The following is a 23,268-nucleotide window of genomic DNA, read 5'->3' as shown; positions in this document are numbered from 1 at the left end:
TGAAAACAAGTTGAGAACAATCTATTCTTTTCCCCTCGGACAGAATAATCACTGAGTCTCTGAGCTATTCATTTGTACAGCTAGAAGCCCGAAGCTACCTCCAGTTACAACGTCTGCCACAAAACCACTTTTAAAGAAATCCTGGAATTATTAACGATGAAGTCTAATTGTAGTCCAAAGCCATTGTTTTTTTATTAGCGTTGGCAGGATGTTAAGAAAATTGTGCTTTTATATATATTTTTTGGCAAAGTCCTTGAAAACAGAAAACCATAGAAGAGTCCCTCTAAACAAAGCCTGGTGAAGGGGCTGGTAGTTATTAACTCGACCCTTAGTTCTGAATTACAGCTATTTTTATCCCTCTGTTTATAAAGCAAAGCTGGGCTGTGCAATGGACTTGCCAGCGAGGGGAGGAGTGCTTTTAAGGACATACATTAATTATACAACCTTAAACTAAATGGTTTATTACTTGTTTGAATGCACGGGAGGTAGCAGCCATGATGGAAAATTTCATTCTCTCTGCAAGCTCTCATGCCTTTCTCATGTACCAGTTTGGACAAGGAGGGAATGAACTGAACAGTTTCAATCTCATAGGTTGGACTACAGCGAGTTTCATTCCCGGATCCCACAAAACGTTTGACAACTGGTACAAACTTAGTTCACCTCTGTTGATTAGTCTGAAGAACAACGTACAAAGCCATGGAAAAAGAAAAGTGTTAGTGTAGCTGGATAGAAACTGGCAACTTAACCCATCTAGCAGATAAGTTAAAAATTAACTTTTGCTCAAGTGCTCAAGTGTAGCACTTTATCAAGTTCAATATCTAAGAAAGCGGGACTTCCAAAGTAGTAAAACGACTCAAATGTCTTTAAAACTTTGAGAAAACAGGAAATTATAAACCCAAAATATACCAAACAGCTTTGGAAGTAAAGTCTTTACTTTTTCACCGAACACACAGACCTACCTAAGATCTGTGCTGTTTTAAAACTCGAAGACCAGTTCCTTCAATAGCATTGTTTGTCTCAGGACTGCGCCGTGTTACATTGTGACAGATTCACTAAAGTTCAAGTGATACAGATCAAGGGATATCTAGTGAGCCAGTAAAACCTGTAGATGATGAAACTGCAGGAGGTACTGTAACTGCTGCGCCTATGTGCTGCTGCCCAACCAAACACAAAATGTCCAAAACGGACATTAAAGTGAACAGACTGTCAAAAGAAATTTACTGCACAACAAACAAAAATGGTAAAAAAAAAATAAGCCTGACGCTAATACGAGTATAAAGAAACCAAACAAACATCAAAGATCATGACTAGTTTCGGCTAGAAAAACTATCTTGATGTTTTGCAGTAGACCTATAGCAGACACTACACAAGCAAATACAAACAAAATACAGATTTTGAACCAGAATAAGCCGAGGCATTTTCTTTCTCCTGAAAGCCAGTGTGTATTTCTCTTATAGCTTTATGAATCTTTTGTTGCCTTTATTTGCAGAATTTGAGCAAAATCTTCACACCACATTGGCTGCGAAGAAAGAGAAAATACAAGTATATATAAACATAAAATTTAACTCCAAAGTGTTACTAAAAGTGAAACTGTGTTAGATATTGCAAGATAGTAACAAGACTGTGACACAGGAGTCTTATTTAGTATGTGACTGTATGGGCTGTTACAATAATTAAAGTTACATTCTTTAGGAGAAAAAAAAACAAAGGTTTGCTCTTTGGCTCAGGGCAGGGGTCAGCCTGTGATGGCTGGACAGACAAGTTCTCTGCTCCCAGAGTCTGTGTGTTCTGACAACACAAGGTCATTAATTGCTGCCTGTTTACATGAGGTCTCCAGTCTTCTTTCCATCAAGCTATGGCTGTTGTTCTAAATCTGCATTCAAGTACAATAAGCCCTCATTCCCCTATAATTTTCCCCAGCAGGGCCTATGCCTGTGTACAGAATCGCTCCCCATGGCTGTAAAGACTGCCATTGGCTTTTATTGGTCAGGATACTATTGGGTTCAGGGTTGTCTCAGTGGATTGCCATTGATCCAGACCCATAAAAAAGGATAAGAAGGGCTTTAGTTTCTTTTATTTTTAGTCTGTGTTTGTTTCGATACCAGGGACACTGGTGGTTTATGACGCCATTATCACATGCATCTATAAACAGGATAATGGTAGACATGTCCAACTGGAGATAGTGTTTTTCTTATAGGGAAAAAACAAGATCATGGAATTAACACCTCACAGTATATTTATTCTTTACGCTTCCTCTCAATGAAAGAAAAACCTTGTTTAACATCTGTTGAACAGCCCCCATTCAAAACTAAATTCTGCTCCAAAACCCACCACCCATCTTTCCAAATTACACTGCAGCATGCTTTACACTGGTTCTAGAAATTAAGTTTCTGAAGTAGATTACATTATTGCCAACCAATCCATTTCATTACGTTTTTCCAGAAGCCTAGACTGTTAATGGATTGGAAAACGCGGAATTAAACCCTATATACCACAACGCAGAATCAGACCACCCCACTGTCACCAGCCAGTACTATGGACACCCAATGTCCCCAAGAGTATGAATTGGTCTACTTGACTATGTTCACCATTTCCATTAATACCCAGTCACTCGAGAACTGTCCCATTGTTTGACATTAATTTCTCTGCCGCCCTGCTGAAAATGCAGAGCTTTCAGTCCTTATACTGTACAGAGGAAGATTAATGGCAGGGGGTGAAATGTCATTGCTGGCAGCACATGGTTAGCATTCCATGTCCCGTTCTGTGGAACTCTGTCAGCATGCTCCACTACTGTAAACACTCCTTCGGCCTTTAGTGACACCCGCATCCAGCGGCAAACTGGAAATGAGGGACTGGGAACAAAGGGATCAGATCACTCCTGGCTAGAACAGACCCTCAGATGACAAACCCATTGAAGGCACATTTGGTTTTCAACAAGCAAGAGCATACAGCTACCATGCATGAGGTACAGCCCAAAACAGCACATCTCTACCAGAGGCGAAACAGGCATGTCATTATAAATCCCAAGGTTCACAGGCAGCAGACAGATTATTTTTTTAAATAAAAATATCTTAAACCAAATACATCTCAATCAGAATTGAAAGAAAAAAAAAGGGATGTTGAGATCATTCCCCAGGATATATTTTATAAGGTGCAACTGTAGCTTCAAGAGCTAAAAAGTAAGAAAACAAGTATAATGAATATAAATAGTACACAGAGTTTATATCAAGGCCAAATGCTTCAAACATTTAGGCACCCTTGTCCAAAACACAGAACCAGAGACACACACCAGGAGAGTGTGGCACTGTTTGGGTTAACACTCAGCTGGTAAACATTCACAGCAAACAACTTTTAAACAAGCCTAGATTTTGTAAGGTGTTATTTAAAGAAGATCATGTAACACGTAGACTAACTGCTGCCTAATAACTCAGAGACCCACCGCCTGCATCAGGAAGCTATTTGCATTTTTTTCAGACTGTGAATTAATACACATGCAGCTTTGATAAAACATGAATACAGTGTAACACAGCTAAGATAATGAATAGATATGCCACACAATATGGCAACAAAAGACAGACAGAGGGGGATCAAGCCAGAGAGAGAGGGACTGAAAATAAATGCATGAAGGGAAAAAAAACTGATTGCCAATCTTGTAAAAAGACAACATTCTTTAAATAAACAACATTTAAAGTTGGAAACTGTATGTATCATTTACATCTGCAGTAAATAAACAGAAGAGCTATGATTGATTACCATTAAAAACGTTGGCCACTGGCTGAGCCAAAGCTCTGAAGCTGAGACAATACTGCCATCTAATGCCAACATGCAGTACACTTCCATCCTAAATACACCAGCAGGAACGGTAAAACTTTCCATTGACCATTGCTGTTCTTGGAAAGTCATCACCTCTGCAAACTCATTCAACACTATTTGAAATTACTATTACAACTTTAGTATATGCAGCAATCATAATCTCAATGCAGGTTATGGAAAAAAATTAGTTCAAGGGGAAGACAAATGAAGTGTGCAGATTCCTAGTCAAAATACCTTTGAAGTTTCACTAGAACAGGCAAAACACAAATCTTTAATCTAAATAAAAAGGGTAGATGGTGAATTCAGATTTTTGTTACTATAACTTTGAAGTGTGGGCAATTACAACTCATTTGCTTTCTCTTTTACTCTTTGTTGAGCATTTGCCTTGTGATATTCAAAATCACATTTTGGCAGATCACCTCCTCCGGGGCTTCTGTCCATAGCTGACTTCCTGAAACAACTGATCAGGGTTATGGGAGAGATGGGGAGGTTAATGTGCTCTGAGAACACCAATGTTCCTTTCCCTTTCAAACCCTGTTATTAGATGTTTACAGACATCATTCAAAACACACAACCTGTTCACAACATAGCTAACAACACATGCTGACACACACATCAAAGAGATGCTCTAGAACACTGGACTCTTTCCTGAAGAAAAAGAGCATTGGGACAGAGGTTGAGGGTTCAAGGTTTGAAAGATAATCTAGAAAGAGTCTGACCTGTTCTTCCTCGAGTTCTCATCTTTTCCTTTCTTCACTCCAAATATTCTGGTTATCAGAGTGCTGAAGAGAAGCGTAGAGGAATTCCTTACCTAGAGTGACAAAGTGAAAAAAAAAGTTTAGCCTCTTTGCACTTCTGAAGATCCCTTGCTAGAACTGTGCTAGAATTGCTCTAAGCAGTAAGTGCACATTCTTTTCATTGCCCTTCAACAGCAGACATCCTTGAATTTACAAATCACCTGCTAAAAGTCAACACACAAGCCTCACTGGCACAATCACTGTTACAGAATGAAAGTCAATAGATCCACGCGGTGAGATTAAAGGTACTGTGATGTCTAGGCCATCTCTTTAGGTACAGGAAGTTCTGTCCTAGTGCTGTCTGCTCCTTATGGCATAAAGAAAGGAAAGTTGAAAAAGAACAGAGAAAAGATACCAGGCAGAGAGTTCATAGATGCAGGTGAATAACCTATAGGAAACTGCAAAGCTTTATCTCCAACTACTGCCCAAAAAAACACCAAAGTGTCTATCAGTGTCTACTTTTTCCAAGTTTCTATTACATTCCCTGATTTTCTTATGAGATATGATATGAATCTTTGGGTTGAAGTGACAGCATCCAACAATTAGATCAAAATGTGGATTGAACAGTACTACAAAAATGCTCAGACTAAAATAAAATCTTTTTTTTATCAGTTATCTTCCCCAGCTGGATGCAGGGCTGTGTTCTCCACAACCAGACAGTCTCTGATCTTTTGCTAGTGGGGCGCAGTGTTCTTCTGCATGTAGAGAACAGAGGGTGATTCTGTTGTCATCTAGAGGTTGAGGGGATCTCTTCCTTGGTTGTGCCATCAAGGCATCAGGCAAGAAAGAGTCTTTGTTTAATCTGGCAACAGAAACACGACTGTCAGCTGAACTGGGCAGAGGATAAACACTAAAGCACAGTAACCGAGAAAATACACTGTGGTCAAGAGGATGACTTTGCCTTCACAGATTTCCTTTTAATTTAAGTAATATACACATAGATTTCTCAAGTCACCTACAATGCTTCATTCACATGTTTAGAACAACTCAGTTTATCTACAGTATATACACGTTTTATTAGAAATGGGGATGTTATTTTGGTGGCCACGGATTTAATGAGCACTTATGAGCATGCAATTTTGCATTAAGAAGTATTCAGTCATTATACAGCTGGCACTCCCCTGGTCTCTGTTCCTGTCACTCCTACGTTAGTTAGTCTGAGCTCATAGTGAACTCTGGTCTACAGCATAAAAGAGCCCAGTGATCCTGATTATCTAGCCAGTTTACCAGTTTTCCCAGGAGGCGTTTTTGAGTCTAGATGCAGGGCAGCGTGCATGTCTGTTTATTCCACCACATAGCATGACTACAAATCAGCAAATGTGGTTTAATCGGAGCTGATTTCCAAAGCAAAGTTTAAATGAAACATTCCAAAATAATATACTGTATAAAAACAAATGTTATTCCACGGTAACTGGAGCTTTCTCCGAGTTGTTTAAGGGTTACACCTAGGCCTAAGGACATGGGGATGTGCCTAATTAAGATGGGGTGTGGCTGATTAAGCTCCCAGTGAGGGCCAGTTCACATTACATAAGAGCTGGATAATTAATTGCCTGCAAATGTTCCATTCAGTACTTTGGAAGCTGCCAGTTCTGAATGGAAAAAATGCTGGTATTAACTGCTCATACTGTCCTTCTGCTGTGCAGCTTCTGTGATTACTACTTACAGTTCTTTACATGGGCATTCGTTGTTTTGGATATCTACAACTGAAAGGCATGTCTAGTGAAATGTATGAGGCCAGGCTTGCCCTTATCTCCCAAAGTACCTTTAGAAGTTCCTTTATCACAGAGCTGAAGGTTCAAAAAGTCACTGAGGATCAACAGTGGAAGTGAAGGCAACGCACAAAATATGGGAGATTCCCAGACAACAGAACATTTAGTTCAAGCTCTGAAAAAAAAAATTCAGCCATTTATTGAAAGAAACCAGGGTATCGGCATCAACAATATGGCTGTGTAGTTTCTTCCAGACTCCCACAACACTTTGTGTTTTGCCTCCTGTGTTCCATTTTAAATGCACCCACGCAGCTGCCAGATGTGCCCTCTGGTTCGTGTTTCACTTCCCATTCTGAAGAAATCCACTGCGTTGATTCTGTCAATCCTTCGAGGATTTTGATTGCTTGTATCGGGTCCCTTCCTAGCCTTCTCTTTTCCAAGACTAACAAGGCTCAAGACAGTGCTGTAAAAGGAGATGTGCTGTGCGCAGACCCAGCGAAAATACCCCTGCAAGATGATCCCAAATGGCTCAAAACGCAGAAAAGCTTGATCTCTATTGCTCCAGATGTTACAGGTTCGAGCGTGGGGCACATAACTATATGACTTTGAACAGGATTTCCCAAAGCGTGGGGCACAGTTAGCTCAGATCCAGGGTAAAGTTGGTATTTGACACCCAGGGACTCTCTCGGTTTTTTGGCGGTGAATTTTGCGATATTCTGGGCCCCAGAAGAATTGCAGTGATGTCAGTGAAGGATACTTGTCCAGCTGGCACATTTCAGCTGGGTTAGCGATACGTGTCCATATTTAAAAATAATGAGCAAAGAAGATCCCTGTGACCCTTCACAGCAATTCACTGCCACTCGCAGTCCATTAGTGCTGAGTTTAGAGCATTAACAATTAACGAAGGGAATGCTTGGTTAAAAATTGCAGAACAGGACTGATTCACACTGTGAGGCCCTTGATCTGAAAACCTTTCTCTACTAACTACCTGAGCTCTGCCTCATTATAATTTGCAGCACACGCAAGCAGATCCAGAAGGAGGCATGATACAGTATGAGCCCCTTGGGATGGGAGCAGTATTATAACTTGTTAGGGCTGAGCAGTGGCCTGACTGCTATGAAACCCAGCACCCGTATTGAATAACAGATCAAAGCTGCCAGGCTTGGAATTCCCCTGCCCGGACCTGCTGCCCCTGAGCACCTACCACACATCAGCCCCCTCATTCTCACACCAGAGGCCAGAGAGCGGACAGCCAGATTAATGTTGCTTAATAATCAACATTTTTTCCAAAGATTGGGCCCACAAATGCAGGACTGAAACCTAGACCTCACACACAAAGACGTGTTAACAGTGTGTGAAATCAGACACTTTTTTTTTTTAAGGACTTCTTTTTAATCCAACAAATGCGCTAACGCTGACCTGATATTTTATAGCCCTGTGTTGAGTGTATGAGTTTTGTGCTTCCTGTACGAAGTGGAAAGAAAGGGAGGTGACGCTCAGTTCCAGGCTGCTGGATGATGCAGTGGGGCTTGGAGGGGCTCCAGTCCCCATGTGTGTTTGATAAAGATGACAGTAATGCACAGAGAATGTATAAGGGGAACACTCACAGCCCAGACCGGAGATGTGAAGCCGAGGATGGCAGCCTGCACCCCTTCCGCCACGTACGGGACAATGTTTTCGCTCAATCGCGTGTCCCTGAATAAAGCCCTTAAAATGTTGAGAGAGTGAACCTGAAAGAAAACAGGCAGAAAAAAAATGTTTTCATAAAATTTTAAAATGGAGGGAGGCATTCAGAATTTCTTATCTTAATACTTCACGATCTTCTGGATTGAACACAGAATTTAATTTTTAAAGCTATAAACAGAAGTGCCTACCAAGCCTTTTTTAAAATCCATGGTTCATTTTTGATATAGAGATTATTCCACTGTTGAATGTGTATATAAAGATATATATGTATTTACTTGATTTCTTCATACACTAATTTTAATATCAGTCTGGCCATGAATTTTTATGTTCCTAACTAGACAGTTATTGTATTTATCGCTTCTTTTTTTTTAAAGGGCCTCCTTGCACATGGAATGCCAACAGTTAAGGAATACTTATTTACTAAGAACCTTGTCTAGCCAAAAGTGTTTTCTGCTGAAGACTCATGTAAACGTTGATAAGTGCACGCCCAGTTGACTTTGTTTTCTTTACCGATTTTCATTGAACAGCATATCAACAGTTTTTGTGTGTGCATCATTTTTCTTTTCGTAATTCCCTCTATCGTCTGTGCTGCTGGATACAATATAGCACAAGGTGGATAAAAAAAAATGCTAAGCTGTCCTGGCACCACTTCCTGAACAAGGACCAGCCTTTTACTTACAATCATTACTGAAGAGAGCCCTCCATTATAGCCAGAAGAAAAGTATAGATAATATACTGACCATGGCTTCTCACAGTGCAAGGATCTGCAATCCCATACAGCATCCCTATTCATTGAAACAGTTTTTTTTCTCAGCAGGGAGATGACTGGTGAATTTGGAAAACTGGCATCCATCCAATCGTGAGAATTTAGCATTTATTTTTATAAATAGAACTGGCTCTGAAAAAATTGAAATGTTTCGAATGTGAAATGTTCTGAATCTTTCACAGGAAAAAAATCCTTTGTCTTTCTTAAAGTTTTTCGGATGGGGTTTTAAGTCTTCATGTTCTGCTATGACAAAGTATCGCTCTGACACTTCAGTCTAGCACGTGTTTCCTTTAAAGGGTCCCACAGCACCCTTTAAACACAGCACTACACACCCTCACAGGGGGTCCAGAAGATCAGCCATGCTGGTTACTTCAATTCCCAGTCTTTCACATCAAAACCCACTCCAAGGGGACCCAATGCAAAATGAACATGATGGCCAGTAGGGGCTAGTGTGAAGCTGCCAAGCTCATTGGGGTTTAGAACCCAGACTTCCATTAGTGAATGGGAAGGCTATAATTCAGCCAAGCCATCGAGCCAACTGGTTTGATGGTCTTAAAATTACAACGCTATATATTAAACCCAATCAGGACACTAAAGTACTTTCCAAAATCATGTCCCTGTAGACTGGACCCAACACAAATGACCTCACTGTCCACCTGCTCCACTTCACAGCACAACACTCCAGTCAAAAGAAGTGATTCAGATACACCAGGATAATCACAATAGGCTGAGAACCCTAGGGTTTCTATGCACAGAATTTCCAGGAAAAACAAAAATTATATTTTCAAAGAAGCAAGTCATAAGGGAGTAATTCTCACAGCTGACGTGGTGTATTAAGATCGAAAGAAGAATATTGGAGGTTAAGTCTGCAATGCCACAGGCTCGCAGTTTGGGTGGGTGCCTAGCTGTTATGCAACTCCCTAATTAGAAACATAGGCCAATATTTGATTTAATTTTAGTTACAGTTATAGCATTACAGCATTATTCTGTAGACTTGCTTGGACTGAAAAAATGTTTCAGAGACTGTTTGAGAAAACAAACCACTTATTCTTTGTCCACAGAAGTGAACGAGCCTTCCAGCACTCCTGTGAGGTATGGGGAAAATACCAGTGCTGTTGCAGCACAGGCCTTTTGTATCTAAATGTAGTCCACTATGTAATAATACTAAGACATTTTAAGGAACAAGTAAAAGGTTTATTCCATGCTGAAAAGAGAAGAAAGAAAACACGTTTCGGGCGTGGAGCCTTCTTCAGGTGCCTTCTTCTGGTGTCACACCTGAAGAAGACTCCACAGCTGAAACGTTGTGTTTTCTTTCTTCTCTTTTCAGCATGGAATAAACCTATTACTTGTTCCTTTGCAGCCCACGCAGCTACCCACCTGAACTACTAAGAAATTGTAATTGACTATGTAAACTTAGAAGGGAAATTAGTTGGGACACCAGGTTTTACATCTGGCAGCTTATGAACAGTTTCATCCAAGGATTAGCTTTTCATACAACACAGTGACCCGTCACCATTCTGCATCACTCGTCTGGAATTTCCAGTTTTGAGATAAGTGTGCCACCTACTGGTCTAGTAACAATTTTTACAGCAACAATTTTCCTTAAGAATTTTCCCATCCACGAACGGATCAGCTCCAACCACAATGACAAGAGCAGACAACAGGATGGCGATGCTGCTGTCAGTTACAAAAGTAGGAATGTTGTTTATGGATGGAAAGATAATAATGGAGCTGGAGAGTACTAAAATGAACTTGATATTTAGGATATTAGGCTACTATTACTGTACACTAAAGATTTAGCATGTCTGTTCCAGATAATATTAGACAGAATTTACAGTAATATCAGTTCTCCAAAGATTTACTGAGTTTTTCAGAGAGTTTTATTTGAAACAAGCTCTTCATTGATGCTCTTAAGAGATATTAATGATGTTAACGTAAAGACAGCAGAGCGAACTGTTCCACTGACGGTACTGCTGAACAGACAAACCCACAAAAGCCAATGAAATCCAAGGACAGATATCTTCTTTGTTTCACTTAAATTCTGTATCACAGTACCTCATTAGATTAAAGCAAAATAAGATCAGCAAAAATGAGAGGAGGGCATTCTTTATTATTAAGTTGGCTGAAGCTTGATTATCCAAAGAATCTAATCTATCCGTTACTCAAAAGGAATGATCTCTTTGTGAAAGTAATGACACTTGTTTTCAGTCCTAAATACACATTCTCTTATCTCCACAGATCCTTGTTTCATCTTTTCATCACCTTGTTTACTTGTCATGAAGTCAGTCTTAGATTTTGTCTGCACTTTCCAGGATTTTAAATAATCTTACCAAGTGTGGTCTATTTTATTCAAAAATAAGGGATACTATGCAAAGAGTACAGGGGTATGCGATAGAAGGAAAAATTTAGATAAACTCTTCACAGCTTTTTTTCGATACTGAGGCACCAACTGATTATTTTACTTTGCTTTTACTAGGATGACGTTCTAACCATTTCTTTTTTCGCACCAAGCTATAGTCTTTTTTATCTGACCATAATTCCTTCTGAAGGAGAAGGAGAAGGAGAAGAAGGAGAAGAAGAGAAGGAGAAGAAGGAGAAGAAGGAGAGAAAGGAGAAGAAGGAGAAGGAGAAGAAGGAGAAGGAGAAGGAGAAGGAGAAGGAGAAGGAGAAGGAGGAGAAGGAGGAGAAGAAGAAGAAGAAGAAGAAGAAGGAGAAGAAGGAGAAGAAGGAGAAGAAGGAGAAGAAGAGAAGGAGAAGGAGAAGAGGAGGAGAAGGAGAAGGAGGAGGAGAAGGAGGAGGAGAAGGAGGAGGAGGAAGAAGGAGGAGAAGAAGAAGAAGAAGAAGGAGAAGGAGGAGAAGAAGAAGGAGAAGAAGGAGAAGAAGGAAGAAGAAGAAGAAGGAGAAGGAGAAGAAGAAGAAGAAGAAGAGGAGAAGAAGAAGAAGAAGAAGAAGAAGAAAAGAAGAAGAAGAAAAGAAGAAGAAGAAGAAGAAGAAGAAGAAGAAGAAGAAGAAGAAGAAGAAGAAGAAGAAGAAGAAGAAGAAGAAGAAGAAGAAGAAAAGAAGAAGAAGAAGAAGAAGAAGAAGAAGAAGAAGAAGAAGAAGAAGAAGAAGAAGAAGAAGAAGAAGAAGAAGAAGAAGAAGAAGAAGAAGAAGGAAGAAGAAGAAGAAGAAGAAGAAAAGAAGAAGAAGAAGAAGAAAGAAGAAGAAGAAGAAGAAGAAGAAGAAGAAGAAGAAGAAGAAGAAGAAGAAGAAGAAGAAGAAGAAGAAGAAGAAAAGAAAGAAGAAGAAGAAGAAGAAAGAAGAAGAAGAAGAAGAAGAAGAAGAAGAAGAAGAAGAAGAAGAAGAAGAAGAAGAAGAAGAAGAAGAAGAAGAAGAAGAAGAAGAAGAAGAAGAAGAAGAAGAAGAAGAAGAACTGCTTACACTTATATAGCGCTTTTCTGGACACTCCACTCAAAGCGCTTTACAGGTAATGGGGTCACCCCTCCACCACCACCAAGCTTCACCTGGATGATGAGACGGCAGCCACAGTGCGCCAGTACACTCACCACACATCAGCTCTCAGTGGGGAGGAGAACAGAGTGATATATCATAGCAGGTTTGGGTCTTAAGACCTCTGAGGAGAAACAGGTTAAGATCTGCAGATGTTTAAATAGACCTGAAGGCTTGGGGGCACTGGAACCAGTGGGGAGCAGAAACACAAGGAAGTACTACCTGAGGGACAGAGCTGCCATCAGTGGGATTGTCCTGCATGGACAGGGCCAGTGCAGTCAGCTCCTTCATGGTCATCCTCAAGAGGCTACAGCTGGAGGACTTGGGCTCGGAGGACAGTAGGGCCTGAGCACAGCGAGAGAGACGACATCAGGACATCATTATAGAACAGTTATAAATGACTTAAATGTAAAATGTTTTATGTAAAGTCACCTTACTGTGTGTAAGTTTTTTAACATTAAACTGAATGTATCAAATTAAATCAATCAATGTACCAAAGATATTTCTGCACAATAAGAAAAATCTAATTTAAATCCAATCTTGTTTAAAACACACACACACTGTGGGGAGGTCTAAGACATGACATAGAAATCTTTGGGCTCAAGTCACAAATATGCATTTTAGAATCATATTAAATCATTCCGAGTCCAACTGCTGCCAAAAGGAAAGCGTTCTTCCCCACCACTTCCAGATTTCTTAGAAAGAAGAATCTCAAGATGAGACAACAACCTTAAATGTACTTGTTGCATAACAGACTGAAAAACACTGTTTCCAAAGTTATTTCCATTATAGTCAGTTTATTACTAAGTATTTTTTCCCATATTAACTCTTTCAAGTTCATTTTAGGAGGTTCTTTTAACTATTTTAAACCCAAATTTGTTTTTCTTTAAAACCTATCCTATCTTCAGTGACCACTCAGGCGACTCACTCTTTCCACAATGAGTATGAGGTTTCTGATTATTACAATTTTATGCAATTCATGCATACTCAGATATGCCTCTTTTATTATATGAACTATACTCCTGGAACTTTGTCTTCATACAATCTTAAACAACTCCCACTTGAACAAGTACCATGCAGGGAGTCTCACTGAGAAGACAGATCAGAAATCTGAATCTCCTACACCAAACAAGAACAAAGAAATACAGGTTTACAGGAGAAATCTGGTTGATAAAGTAATCATATCGAAAAGATGTTGTTAAAGTTATACTTCCTTTGACCATGGTGAAAAGACCAGTACAATTCTCAGATAAAGCAATCAGCTCTTCCCCTCTAATTAACCAAATCTGTATTCCATCCAGTGCTATGCCCACTGACAACCAGGATATAGACTTACTCAAATTATTTTCTTTTTCTCTCCAGAAATTTGAATCTGCTAATGACCTTCTTTAATTGACACCCTCGAGGATGTTAATATCCCTTTATCTGGCTCAGATCTAAAGCTCACCTGGATGAGGCTTATACGCTTTAGCAAATTATTTAAGCTACTTAATGTACGTAGTGTGGCAAGTTAGCTATTGCTGACATGGTTATCAATAGATCCTAAGAACATTCTCTCAGAATCTTTTTCCCTCTCAATCTCTACCACTATGTTTTTCAAAAGGTTCTATATTTAAGGGAGTATTGTAACATAATATAACAATTAACATACAAGTCAGTGGATTGGAGTGTCCAGAAATTTGTTATGTAACTGTAAGGCATTATTTTTATAACAACAGTTATAAATTATATACTTTAACAGGCACTTCCTTTCACAACCAACAATATCTAGGCCTAGAATGATCTGATGGCAGCCAAAGTGCACCAGTATGCTCACCACACGTCAGCTATCAGTGGGGTGGAGAAGTGAGTAATAAAGCTAATTCATAGATGGAGATAAGGAGGCCAGGGGGAAATTTGGTCTGGACACCGCGGTTAAAACCCCTTATTAAAAATAACAGGATCCCCCTTGATTACAGCTCATACTGTCCTATTTCACTTCTCAAGGTGGATGTTAAAATTCTGACAAAGGAGCTGGACATTCATCTTGAGCTAGACTTACAATCTATAATTTCTTTAGGGCAGAGTGGTTTTATAAAATACAGACATTGCTTCTTTGAACATTTACTATTTAATTTTATCAACACTCCCTCTTCGTCATCCAGTCCTTACATTTTGGACTCATTTGATTTTGAGAAGTCTTTTGAGTGCAATGAGTGGGATTAGTGGTTTTACACTCTTCAATGAAAAAAAAACAAGATTTGATTTATTTCATTAGATTAAGATACTCTCTTATTCCGCCTAGGGCTACATTCATACAACACATTCTTTACATATTTTCCTCTCCATCAAGGCCCAATAGTGTTGGCTTCCCTCATGTATGTTTTACCTTTGGTATTGTCCATAGGAGGTGGACAGTGTGGTCAGGGAGTGTCAGGAAAAGAAAATCTCTCTGTATACAAATGTTTGTTGCTGACCCTCTTCACACCCTATATTTTTTCTAATATGAAAGAAATTTGGAGAATTCTCGAGATAGAATATGAATTTAAACATGAACAAATTGTTCTTAATAATTCTATAGCTATAAATTATACAATGTTTTCATTTATAACAATATATTCATAACATTTTCCATTCAATGGAAATCTGGGAACACATTCTTATAAAGATCCCCCCTTTAAATCAAATGTATGCCATAACTCAAATATACCTATTTCACACGCTGGTCCACACTACCTTTATTATCAGATTAACTCTGCTAAGATGATCATGCTGTTCCTCCCAAAATACTACTTTAACTAATTTGATCAAATAATGTAACTTATCTGGTGCAAGAGCTCTCCCTACATTCATAAAGATTTTCTCCTTGAACAGACAAATTTTTCAGAAGGATTGGCACCACCAGACCCCCCATTTTAGTACAGGTTAGCCAATATTTGCAGTATTGAGCAAATATTGGATCTGGATTTCAGAATTGTCAGACACCATTTTCACCTTTTAGGCCTCATCCCTTTCTACAATTAAAGTTTTACAGGAATCTAATCTGGAATACAGCTGTTCGGTAGAGGAGTGGAAGAAGGTGTGGTTCTGTATTCATGTATCCTCCATTTGTGCTAGACATGCATTGACACAATTTAAAACACTGCATCCCATTCATTTATCCATAACTGAATTAGCTAAAATCTTTCTGGATATTGATCTAACACATAACAGGTGTAAGCAAGCCCCTTCTTTATTTGTGCACGTTTTTGGGCCTGTCTCAGGCTGGCCCCCCTTTGGACTTTGATATTTAAAACTCTGCAGTAACACTGAGAACCAAAAGTAATGTAGTGAACTAACATCGAACCCACTCCACTTACGGAACGTTTTGGTGACATGCCTAGTAAGATTTTCCTAACCGAACTGTAGTTTTTGTGAACCTTACTTGCCAGATGCCTTATTTGGTTCCACTTTTACAAATACACAGTCAGGAATATAATGCATTCCTGAATCTTATAAATGTCCCTATGTCCCTTTCTCAAGGCATATTTATCTGTTACTCTGCTTTAATTAGACAGCTTTTCATTTTGTTTCTCAGGCAGAATAACTGTCCTGGACTGTTGACTGCTGTCTAAATATTAAAAAAATCTGTAAAAATGTTTTTGAAATACTGAACGCATGTATACACCTTAAGGGTTTTTGAAACACTAAGGAATTCAAGAGGTAAAATCTGATTCAGTTTAAATGCCAGTGCTACTGAGGTTACCGCTGGCTTTCTATCAGTAGAGAGTATACTCTAGTATACTGGGGCTGGGGAACAGTGTTTTACAAAATTCAAGGAAGAACACTACAAAACTCAATTTCTCAAAAGCATTCATGCTGTGAGAATAAAGGTTTGCTTTATTCCTTTATGAAACGCAAAGGAGATTATGTTAATAATACAATCAGCACAGAATGGGTGGCACACCACAAGGACAGCCTGCAGACTGTTTCGTCTCTCTCTGTTTTCCAGCACTACCTGCCTGGCACCCCCTGGCAAGAAATCATGTCTCTGAGACTTACATCCCAGAGCCGCAAATTCTCTTTAATTAAGTACAGGCAAATTATGAACAATTGTCTCGTTGTTTTTGGTTGTTAATCACTGAAACAGCGATTCCATACTTCTCGAATAGCTGTATTACCTCATGGGGGTTAAGCAGTTCAGAGGGGATGTAGCAGAGGCCTCACAACTGCAGAGCTTCCCACAAACAGACAGCCGCTGACAGCAGCCTGCAGAACTAGGGGCAGGCAGGCTGGGGTCCCTTACCTGTATGTAGAAAGGGATGCCTGCGCTGCGACGTGTGGCACACAGCTTGGACGTGGGGCCGCTGGACCTCACCTCCTCCAGAACCTCCGACAGCCAGCGGCCAGGCAGCTGCTGCAGGGCCCTGCCTGGACTCCTGGGCAAGTACAGACAGGGCAGCTCTCACCACACATCATCAGGAAAGCAATAGAGCACAGCTGTCAAACTCGGCAGCTCAGCATTTTGATATCCAAAGCAACCTTTCCTTAGTCTAACACAAAGAATAGGAGAGGCTGAAATTCTTGTTTATGGTGCTTTCCTAAAAAGACCTTTACCTGTAATGGGAAATGTAAGTCTGTTTCTAAGACTCTGTTTGACAGCATAATTGTACAAATCAATGACAGATCCATGGAAGTTACAGTAGCCTTAGATCTCGATTCGTTACTGCAAAAGCAGGACTGGTTAACTGCAGCTAACAATCAAATCAAGCCATGCTCTGGGAAAAGCAAATAATTCATTATTCAAGGAACTTGGCTTTATATTTTAAAAGAAGCATTGTTTTATGAGAGAAGGGATAGCCAGGTAAGAGTCTATATCAAAGGCTCTCCTTCTGTTAGCTTGTACGCAGTATGGCTGCTTGACACTCTTGCTCTCCTGCAGGACCAGGCAGTCAGAGCCCAGCCTGCAATGGGGAACAGAGTGGTAAACATAAGAACAAAGGTTACAAACGAGAGGAGACCATTCAGCCCATTGGGTAGTTAAGTGGTCCACTGGTCCAAGGATCTCAATCAGTCCGTTTTTGAAAGAAGCCAGGGTATAGGCTTCAACTGCATAGCTGGGTAGCACTCCCACAACTCAAACAAAATCCTGCAGAGCTCAACATAAAAGACTCATAATTAGCACCCCGTAACTAAGCTGTTATGCAACTCTTAAGCATTTCAGGATGACTCTTCTGAAAAACAAAGGCTTTAAATACCTCAATTTTCTACCATTGGGCTGTATTAATTTATTTTTATTCTCCACTGACTTAAAAGATGTACGAAGCAAGACAATGCAAAGGTTTTGTAAAATAAATTCTAATCACTTCTGAAATGACCAAATCAAGAAATACAGGAAAACCTGAAAAAAGCTGTTAGTTTGGTGGGAAAAAAATGGTGGGAGGGGACAAAGAAGTCAATTCCATCTAAATCACTGCACACCATTCTAACAAAGATAGCTCCAGAAACGTGCACACAGAGACACCTTTCAAGTCTCTGAGAACAAGAGCGAGATGTAGCAACTGAAGGTAACAAAATGGCATCCAGCCATAACGTCCTCTGAACTCTGTGGCCAAGGCTGTGCTGCACCCACCACCATAAAAGAAATCTCTTATCTGTTCCTGTGAAAGAGAAATAGTTTTCAGCAGAACAGCACATCCTGAAGTTCCCAGGTAGAACATGATTCATCATGAAGCTCTGTCGACCAGCACTGCAGACTAATCTCTAGTAAAACACTTTTTTAACTGCTCGGGCACTTCAAATGCTTACTGTTTCTTATAATAATAAATTCCCTGATAGCACAGTGACCAGAGATTTCAGTGTGTGGTCTGTAAATATTTAAATAACAGGACTGAAGTCACACATCCTCTTTATTAATATGTAATCGAAAACGTCACAGTGCAAACGAAGTGTGGCCTTTTTAATATACACCTGAGTAATTTTCCTCTTTGCAGCTGATCTACATAAATTACAGCTTGTACTGGGGTTTACTAATAGGTCAGCTTTTACAGCAGTATCCAGTAATTGTAATCACTCTGTATGTAACTCTTTTGATTATATTTTGCTCATGTTAATGATCAGCTATGATGGATGCCCTATAAAGCTAAACAATTCAGGCCTTCAGCTGGAATCCTTTCAAAACTGCCTTTGAAGGAAAAGTGTGGTTTTCTAGAAAGAACTGACAATGTTCAAAAACACTAGTAATATTTTAATTAGAAAGAAGGAAGTCTCAGCATTCCTATTAAATTCAGACATTAACAAAATGCACAATCCTAGTCCAGAACTAGTCCACTAAAGAATGTTGTAGAAGTCAAAAAGAACTTGTAAAAAAGGCAATTAATTTTGGGTTCTTCTCTCAGACATGTAAACATCAGCACCAACTGTCAATACTGCAGACTGGTTCCTTTCACTTTCCACATTTTGTTACAGGAGCTTTTTGATGCTTACACAGTTACACTGGCATTTGGGACTGCAAACAATGTGACCTCTCTGCCACCAAGACACTCACCTCAAATCATCCTTGACCATGCTTACAGAGGTGAAATGTGGGATTAATACATCATGCACAATACTTACAGCTCTAACCATTATATTTCTACAGCACGTTTCACCCAAAGAATTGCCAAGGGGAGGAGACCACTTGATCCACCACTGAGATGCAGCACTCGCATGGGTGACACCAAGCACTCGTAATTCTCTACTTACACTGCAAACCAGGCACAAAAATGTGAAAAAAATAGCTTTACCAACTCAATTAAAGGAAGAATGAGACGAATGAAAAAAGAAATGCAGGGAGGCCAGACTGTGTGAGCCCCATGTGGAAGTTAGCCAGGAGTCCAGGCTAACACTCCACCTGTTATGAACAGTTTTATCGAATCTGTAATAACCAAATAGTCAGGGTCTTGGTTTAATGTCTCAGTGGAATGCTTCAGTCTTAGGCAGTCATCTGAAACGTGCATTGAAGCAGCTCATGAATCCTGTAAAAAGTGTATTGAATTATTTTGCCACTGTATTTCAACTATATGCAAACAATACAACAAACTTTAGGTTTGATTCTCACTAATATCACATTGCCACAAGGTTTTTTGTTTGAAAAGTGAATTCAGCTTATCTACAATGAATATTGAAAATAAACCATAATGTTGTTGTTTTTTAAATATGAAGGTAACAAGTTGCCAAGGGCTAGATGATGCATTACAATAGCATTGCTTCCCAGAACTCTCAGCAGCCCAAACTCCGTGCAAAGAGCAGCTCACCTTTTGAGCACAGTGGGCTCCCTGCTCGTCTAGTCTGGCCTTGGAGGTGAGCTTGAGGCAGCAGTTTGAATTAGGGGACAGACCAAACGGATTTGATATACTGTAGTGTATTTTATCCTGGGTTTGACTGGTATGCCTTCCTGGCCTCATCACGTTGTTCTAACCTTGGAACACGACTCCTGCCCATGACTGAGCCCTCCTTCCAGAATTTAAGCGGCATATGGCACACCCTGCTTGTGCTCACCTGGCCAGCATGTCGGTGAGCTTGACGAAGCCCACGTAGGCCAGCTCAAACGCCCCCCGGTGACGAGACTGCAGGAGCTGCTGCCGGAAGTACCGGCCCACTCCCTCCACCTGTGGGAAGGAAGGAAAGGAGCAAAAGGAGGAAAGTTATTCTGGCCATTTTGCTTGAGAAGCAAGTATTTAAGGACTTAGGATGAGACTTTAGATCATTTAAGCCATGGGAGCTATGCAATGGAATTAATGCATTTCAAAGAAGCCAAGAAAAGATGGAATCAGTAACTAAACTCATTTTAAGTTCTAAGTTTATAACATACAGTGCAAAAGAAACAACTGATAAAATATTAAAAATCCTTACTCTTATATACCGCTTTTCTGGACAACACTCAAAGCGCTTTACAGGTGATATGTAGCCTCCACCACACCAGCTAGGGTGTGCCAGTATGCTCATCAGCTCTCAGTGGGGAGGAGAACAGAGTGGTGAAGCCGGTTCATAGATGGGGATTATTAGGAGGCCATGACTGGTAAAGGCCAGGGGAGGAAATGTGGCCAGGACACCAGGGTATCACCCCTACTCTTAAAAAAAAAATTCCAAAAAATGCCATGGGATTTTTAATGACCATGTGGAGGACGGACCTCAGTTTTACGTCTCATCCAAAGGATGGCTTTTTTTACAGTTTAGTGTCGCTGTATCTATACTGAGGTATTAGGACCCACACAGACCACAGGGTGAGCGCCCCCTACCAATCCCTCTTACACCTCTTCCAGCAGCAACCTCTGGGTTGCCAGTTGTTAATTGCGGGTTGATACAGCTGGTGATGAATAAAAAAGAAACTCTGGTGCAGCGAGAGCTGCAAAAAAAAAAAGTGATAAAAAAACACCTTTCAGAAAAAAATGGATTATCTAAGCGTTTGAGAAGGCTTATAAAAGTCTGTGCTAAGCAGACAAAGGTAGATTCAAACTAAGACAAGACCAGAAACAGGAATCCATGTGAAATAACTAAAGGGCAAGGTAGGGCAGGGAACCAAACCAAGGAACCAAACCAAGGCCACAGTGTCTGAACAGACAGGCTCTGGAGGCTCAGCTGACAGCTGAAATCATCATTTCACTTTCAAAGCTCCTTTTTTTTCCAGAAACCAGATCCCTAGCATAAGGAAGCTCTATATAATACGTGGAATTTCCATGGCTGCACTGATATATATCTAGTCTTCTTTTAATAATTCTGAAATAATTTTCATAGGCTGCTGATATAAGAGGGTTCTTACAGAAGCAACAGCTTACCAGACATCCAATCATATAGTGCAAGATGCACACAATCCACAAACTAGAAAGCAAAATTAAAGGATTCTGAATAAGTGGTATGTGTCACAAAGGTGGGATAATTAGCATTCATTCCACAGTTTTCAAGATGGATTATGCTGAGAGATTTAACACATGCAGCTGTGGGTGTAACCTATATGGGTGGATCTGTTTTATGCTCGCTTTGTCTAAATAGCCTCATAGATAATGTTACTTTGTACAGTGTCTTGCAACTAACATTCCAACAACTGTTTTTTCCGGATATCTACATTACGGTTTTAGTGATGTACCCTCTTATGACTGCTAGCACATATTTCTTTGCATTTTGTAAAAAAATCTGTAACAGAGACCACAATTTGTCACATTAAAGTATGAGTTATAAAGACATAAAAATGTCCCTTCATTCACTTATATATCATATCAGTAAAATATTATGAGAGCAGAAGTAAACTGAATTACAGAATGAAAGCAAATACCACAATGTTAAGAATTATGAATAAGTTACTTAACTGTCAAGAGGTAGAGAAACTCACATTTATTCCCCAAACACATTGCTTACAGGACATCAGTGGCATTATTCTCTTTTAATTAGATCTTCAAAACCTAATTTTTATGGATCTGATTAAAGTCTTTGTTTCACAGTCTATATACAGTCCTGTATATGAAATGTGGTCACAGTAACCATAGCAAAAGAAATAAGCCTTAATAGCTTGATTCCCCTAGGCTACCCCCCAAGACTACTAATACCAAGAGAAAATGCTGACAAACACACAGCTGGACTTGTCATACTTTATTATAAAAGATTCCCATGATAATTGCCTGTTGGAAAAAATGGGATATTCAGAACTTGGTCTTTGTGGTGCAGGACAAATTTAGACCAATCAAAGGAGCATATTTCAAGCACACTGCACATGAAGTCGAGGCAGATCCACAGGCCACTGCTTGGTTGGTATGACAATAACAGGTTTATTCAGCTAGTTATTAATTCTCCTTATGCTTTAGTAGCTAATGGCATTATTTCTGAAATCCATGCCTGCCATTACATCAGAGTTTAGTACATGTTTCCAAATGAATCCTCCTTCAGTTGAATCACACTGCTCTAGACTCTCTGTAGTGGGTTCTTTATCACAGCTTCCGGTCACCCAGTGTTGCAAAGGGCTTTCTGACCCTCTCCAGACACTGAACTCCTGCCAATTTACCTTTTTGGTTCTATGTCTTGCTAACATGAACAACAGGAAACGTTCCATCTGATTCAGGCAGCTTTCAAGACCATTTGCACTTCATGCCCAGATGATCAATCTTTCTTGCCTGTACGTTTACAAAGGAGGTTCAGCTTTGGGATGATGTGATGCCACGAAGGATATTCATAGAGCAATCATAAGCAATCCACATGACTAGTTCACCATAAGGATGTGCTTAACTCACATCACCGTAGCAACCATATGCTGCATAATGCAAAATATCAAATTGCAACCATGCAACCAATAAGCCCAGAGCATGAAGGGCGTTACGGAGTGATGTTTCCCCACCTGCAATTCTAACCTTCAGCATCACTGTGTGCTCAGCGCCTCAGAACTCACAGCCCAAGGGAATATCAAAGCAGCGTAGCTGGACTCATAAAAGTGTGACAGTAACCAGGAGAGACACAAGGGGAAATTATCTTGCTTCTGATTTTTTTAACTTGCGGTTTTACAGAGAATTAACAGATTTTAGCTATAGCAAAAGATCAGCAATAGCCAGACATGAAAAATGAGCTTAAAGACCCCCCAATCCCACAATACCAGCCTGCAGAGCAAAGCTCGGGTGTGTTTACTGTTGGCTGCTGGGTCTCGTTTTCAGGGATCTAGCGGATGGATACCCGAGCTAAATCTAAGCTAAGACATTATTAAGACTAAAAAGCTCTTTCTGGAAAGGCATAACCAGCGACTCTGTGGGGTCCTTGCAGGGTCAGTGGGTAAACCAAGATGCTAATCTCAGAGATCATTACATGCCACAGGCGTTAAAGATTCTGGGAACCAGAGATCCTTCAATGGCACCTTTCATTCTCATTTGTTTGCAATGAAAGTGAAGTAAAGGCCTTTAAAAAAATAACAGAGGAGTCTAATCACCTTAGGCAGCTGCCACATGACTGGGCTTTCCTCACATGTACGTTGTCCCTATCTGATTGCCACTGCCCTCATATGAAAGCCCAAAACAAGCAATCACCCTCCAAATGC

The 23,268-nt window shown here is 40.0% G+C and overlaps 1 protein-coding gene across 3 annotated transcripts in view; it reads right to left on the bottom strand.

Annotated features, from left to right (window-relative positions):
• thada (THADA armadillo repeat containing) overlaps nucleotides 1-23,268 on the bottom strand; it is a 114,119-nt gene that overhangs the window by 69,541 nt on the left and 21,310 nt on the right. For all 3 annotated transcript variants that reach the window (XM_015363140.2, XM_015363139.2, XM_015363138.2), the window contains 5 exons: nucleotides 19,758-19,867; nucleotides 16,525-16,657; nucleotides 12,483-12,605; nucleotides 7,927-8,049; nucleotides 4,533-4,624 (listed from right to left, as the gene is read on the bottom strand). In XM_015363140.2, coding sequence (XP_015218626.2) covers nucleotides 4,533-4,624; nucleotides 7,927-8,049; nucleotides 12,483-12,605; nucleotides 16,525-16,657; nucleotides 19,758-19,867 — 581 coding nt within the window. The remainder of the gene's footprint in view (nucleotides 1-4,532; nucleotides 4,625-7,926; nucleotides 8,050-12,482; nucleotides 12,606-16,524; nucleotides 16,658-19,757; nucleotides 19,868-23,268) is intronic.

The sequence above is a fragment of the Lepisosteus oculatus genome, chromosome 17, assembly GCF_040954835.1.
Source record: "Lepisosteus oculatus isolate fLepOcu1 chromosome 17, fLepOcu1.hap2, whole genome shotgun sequence".
NCBI classification, from domain to species: domain Eukaryota; kingdom Metazoa; phylum Chordata; class Actinopteri; order Semionotiformes; family Lepisosteidae; genus Lepisosteus; species Lepisosteus oculatus.
Note: the sequence above shows the minus strand (reverse complement) of the source record. Positions and strands in the feature narration are given on the sequence as shown.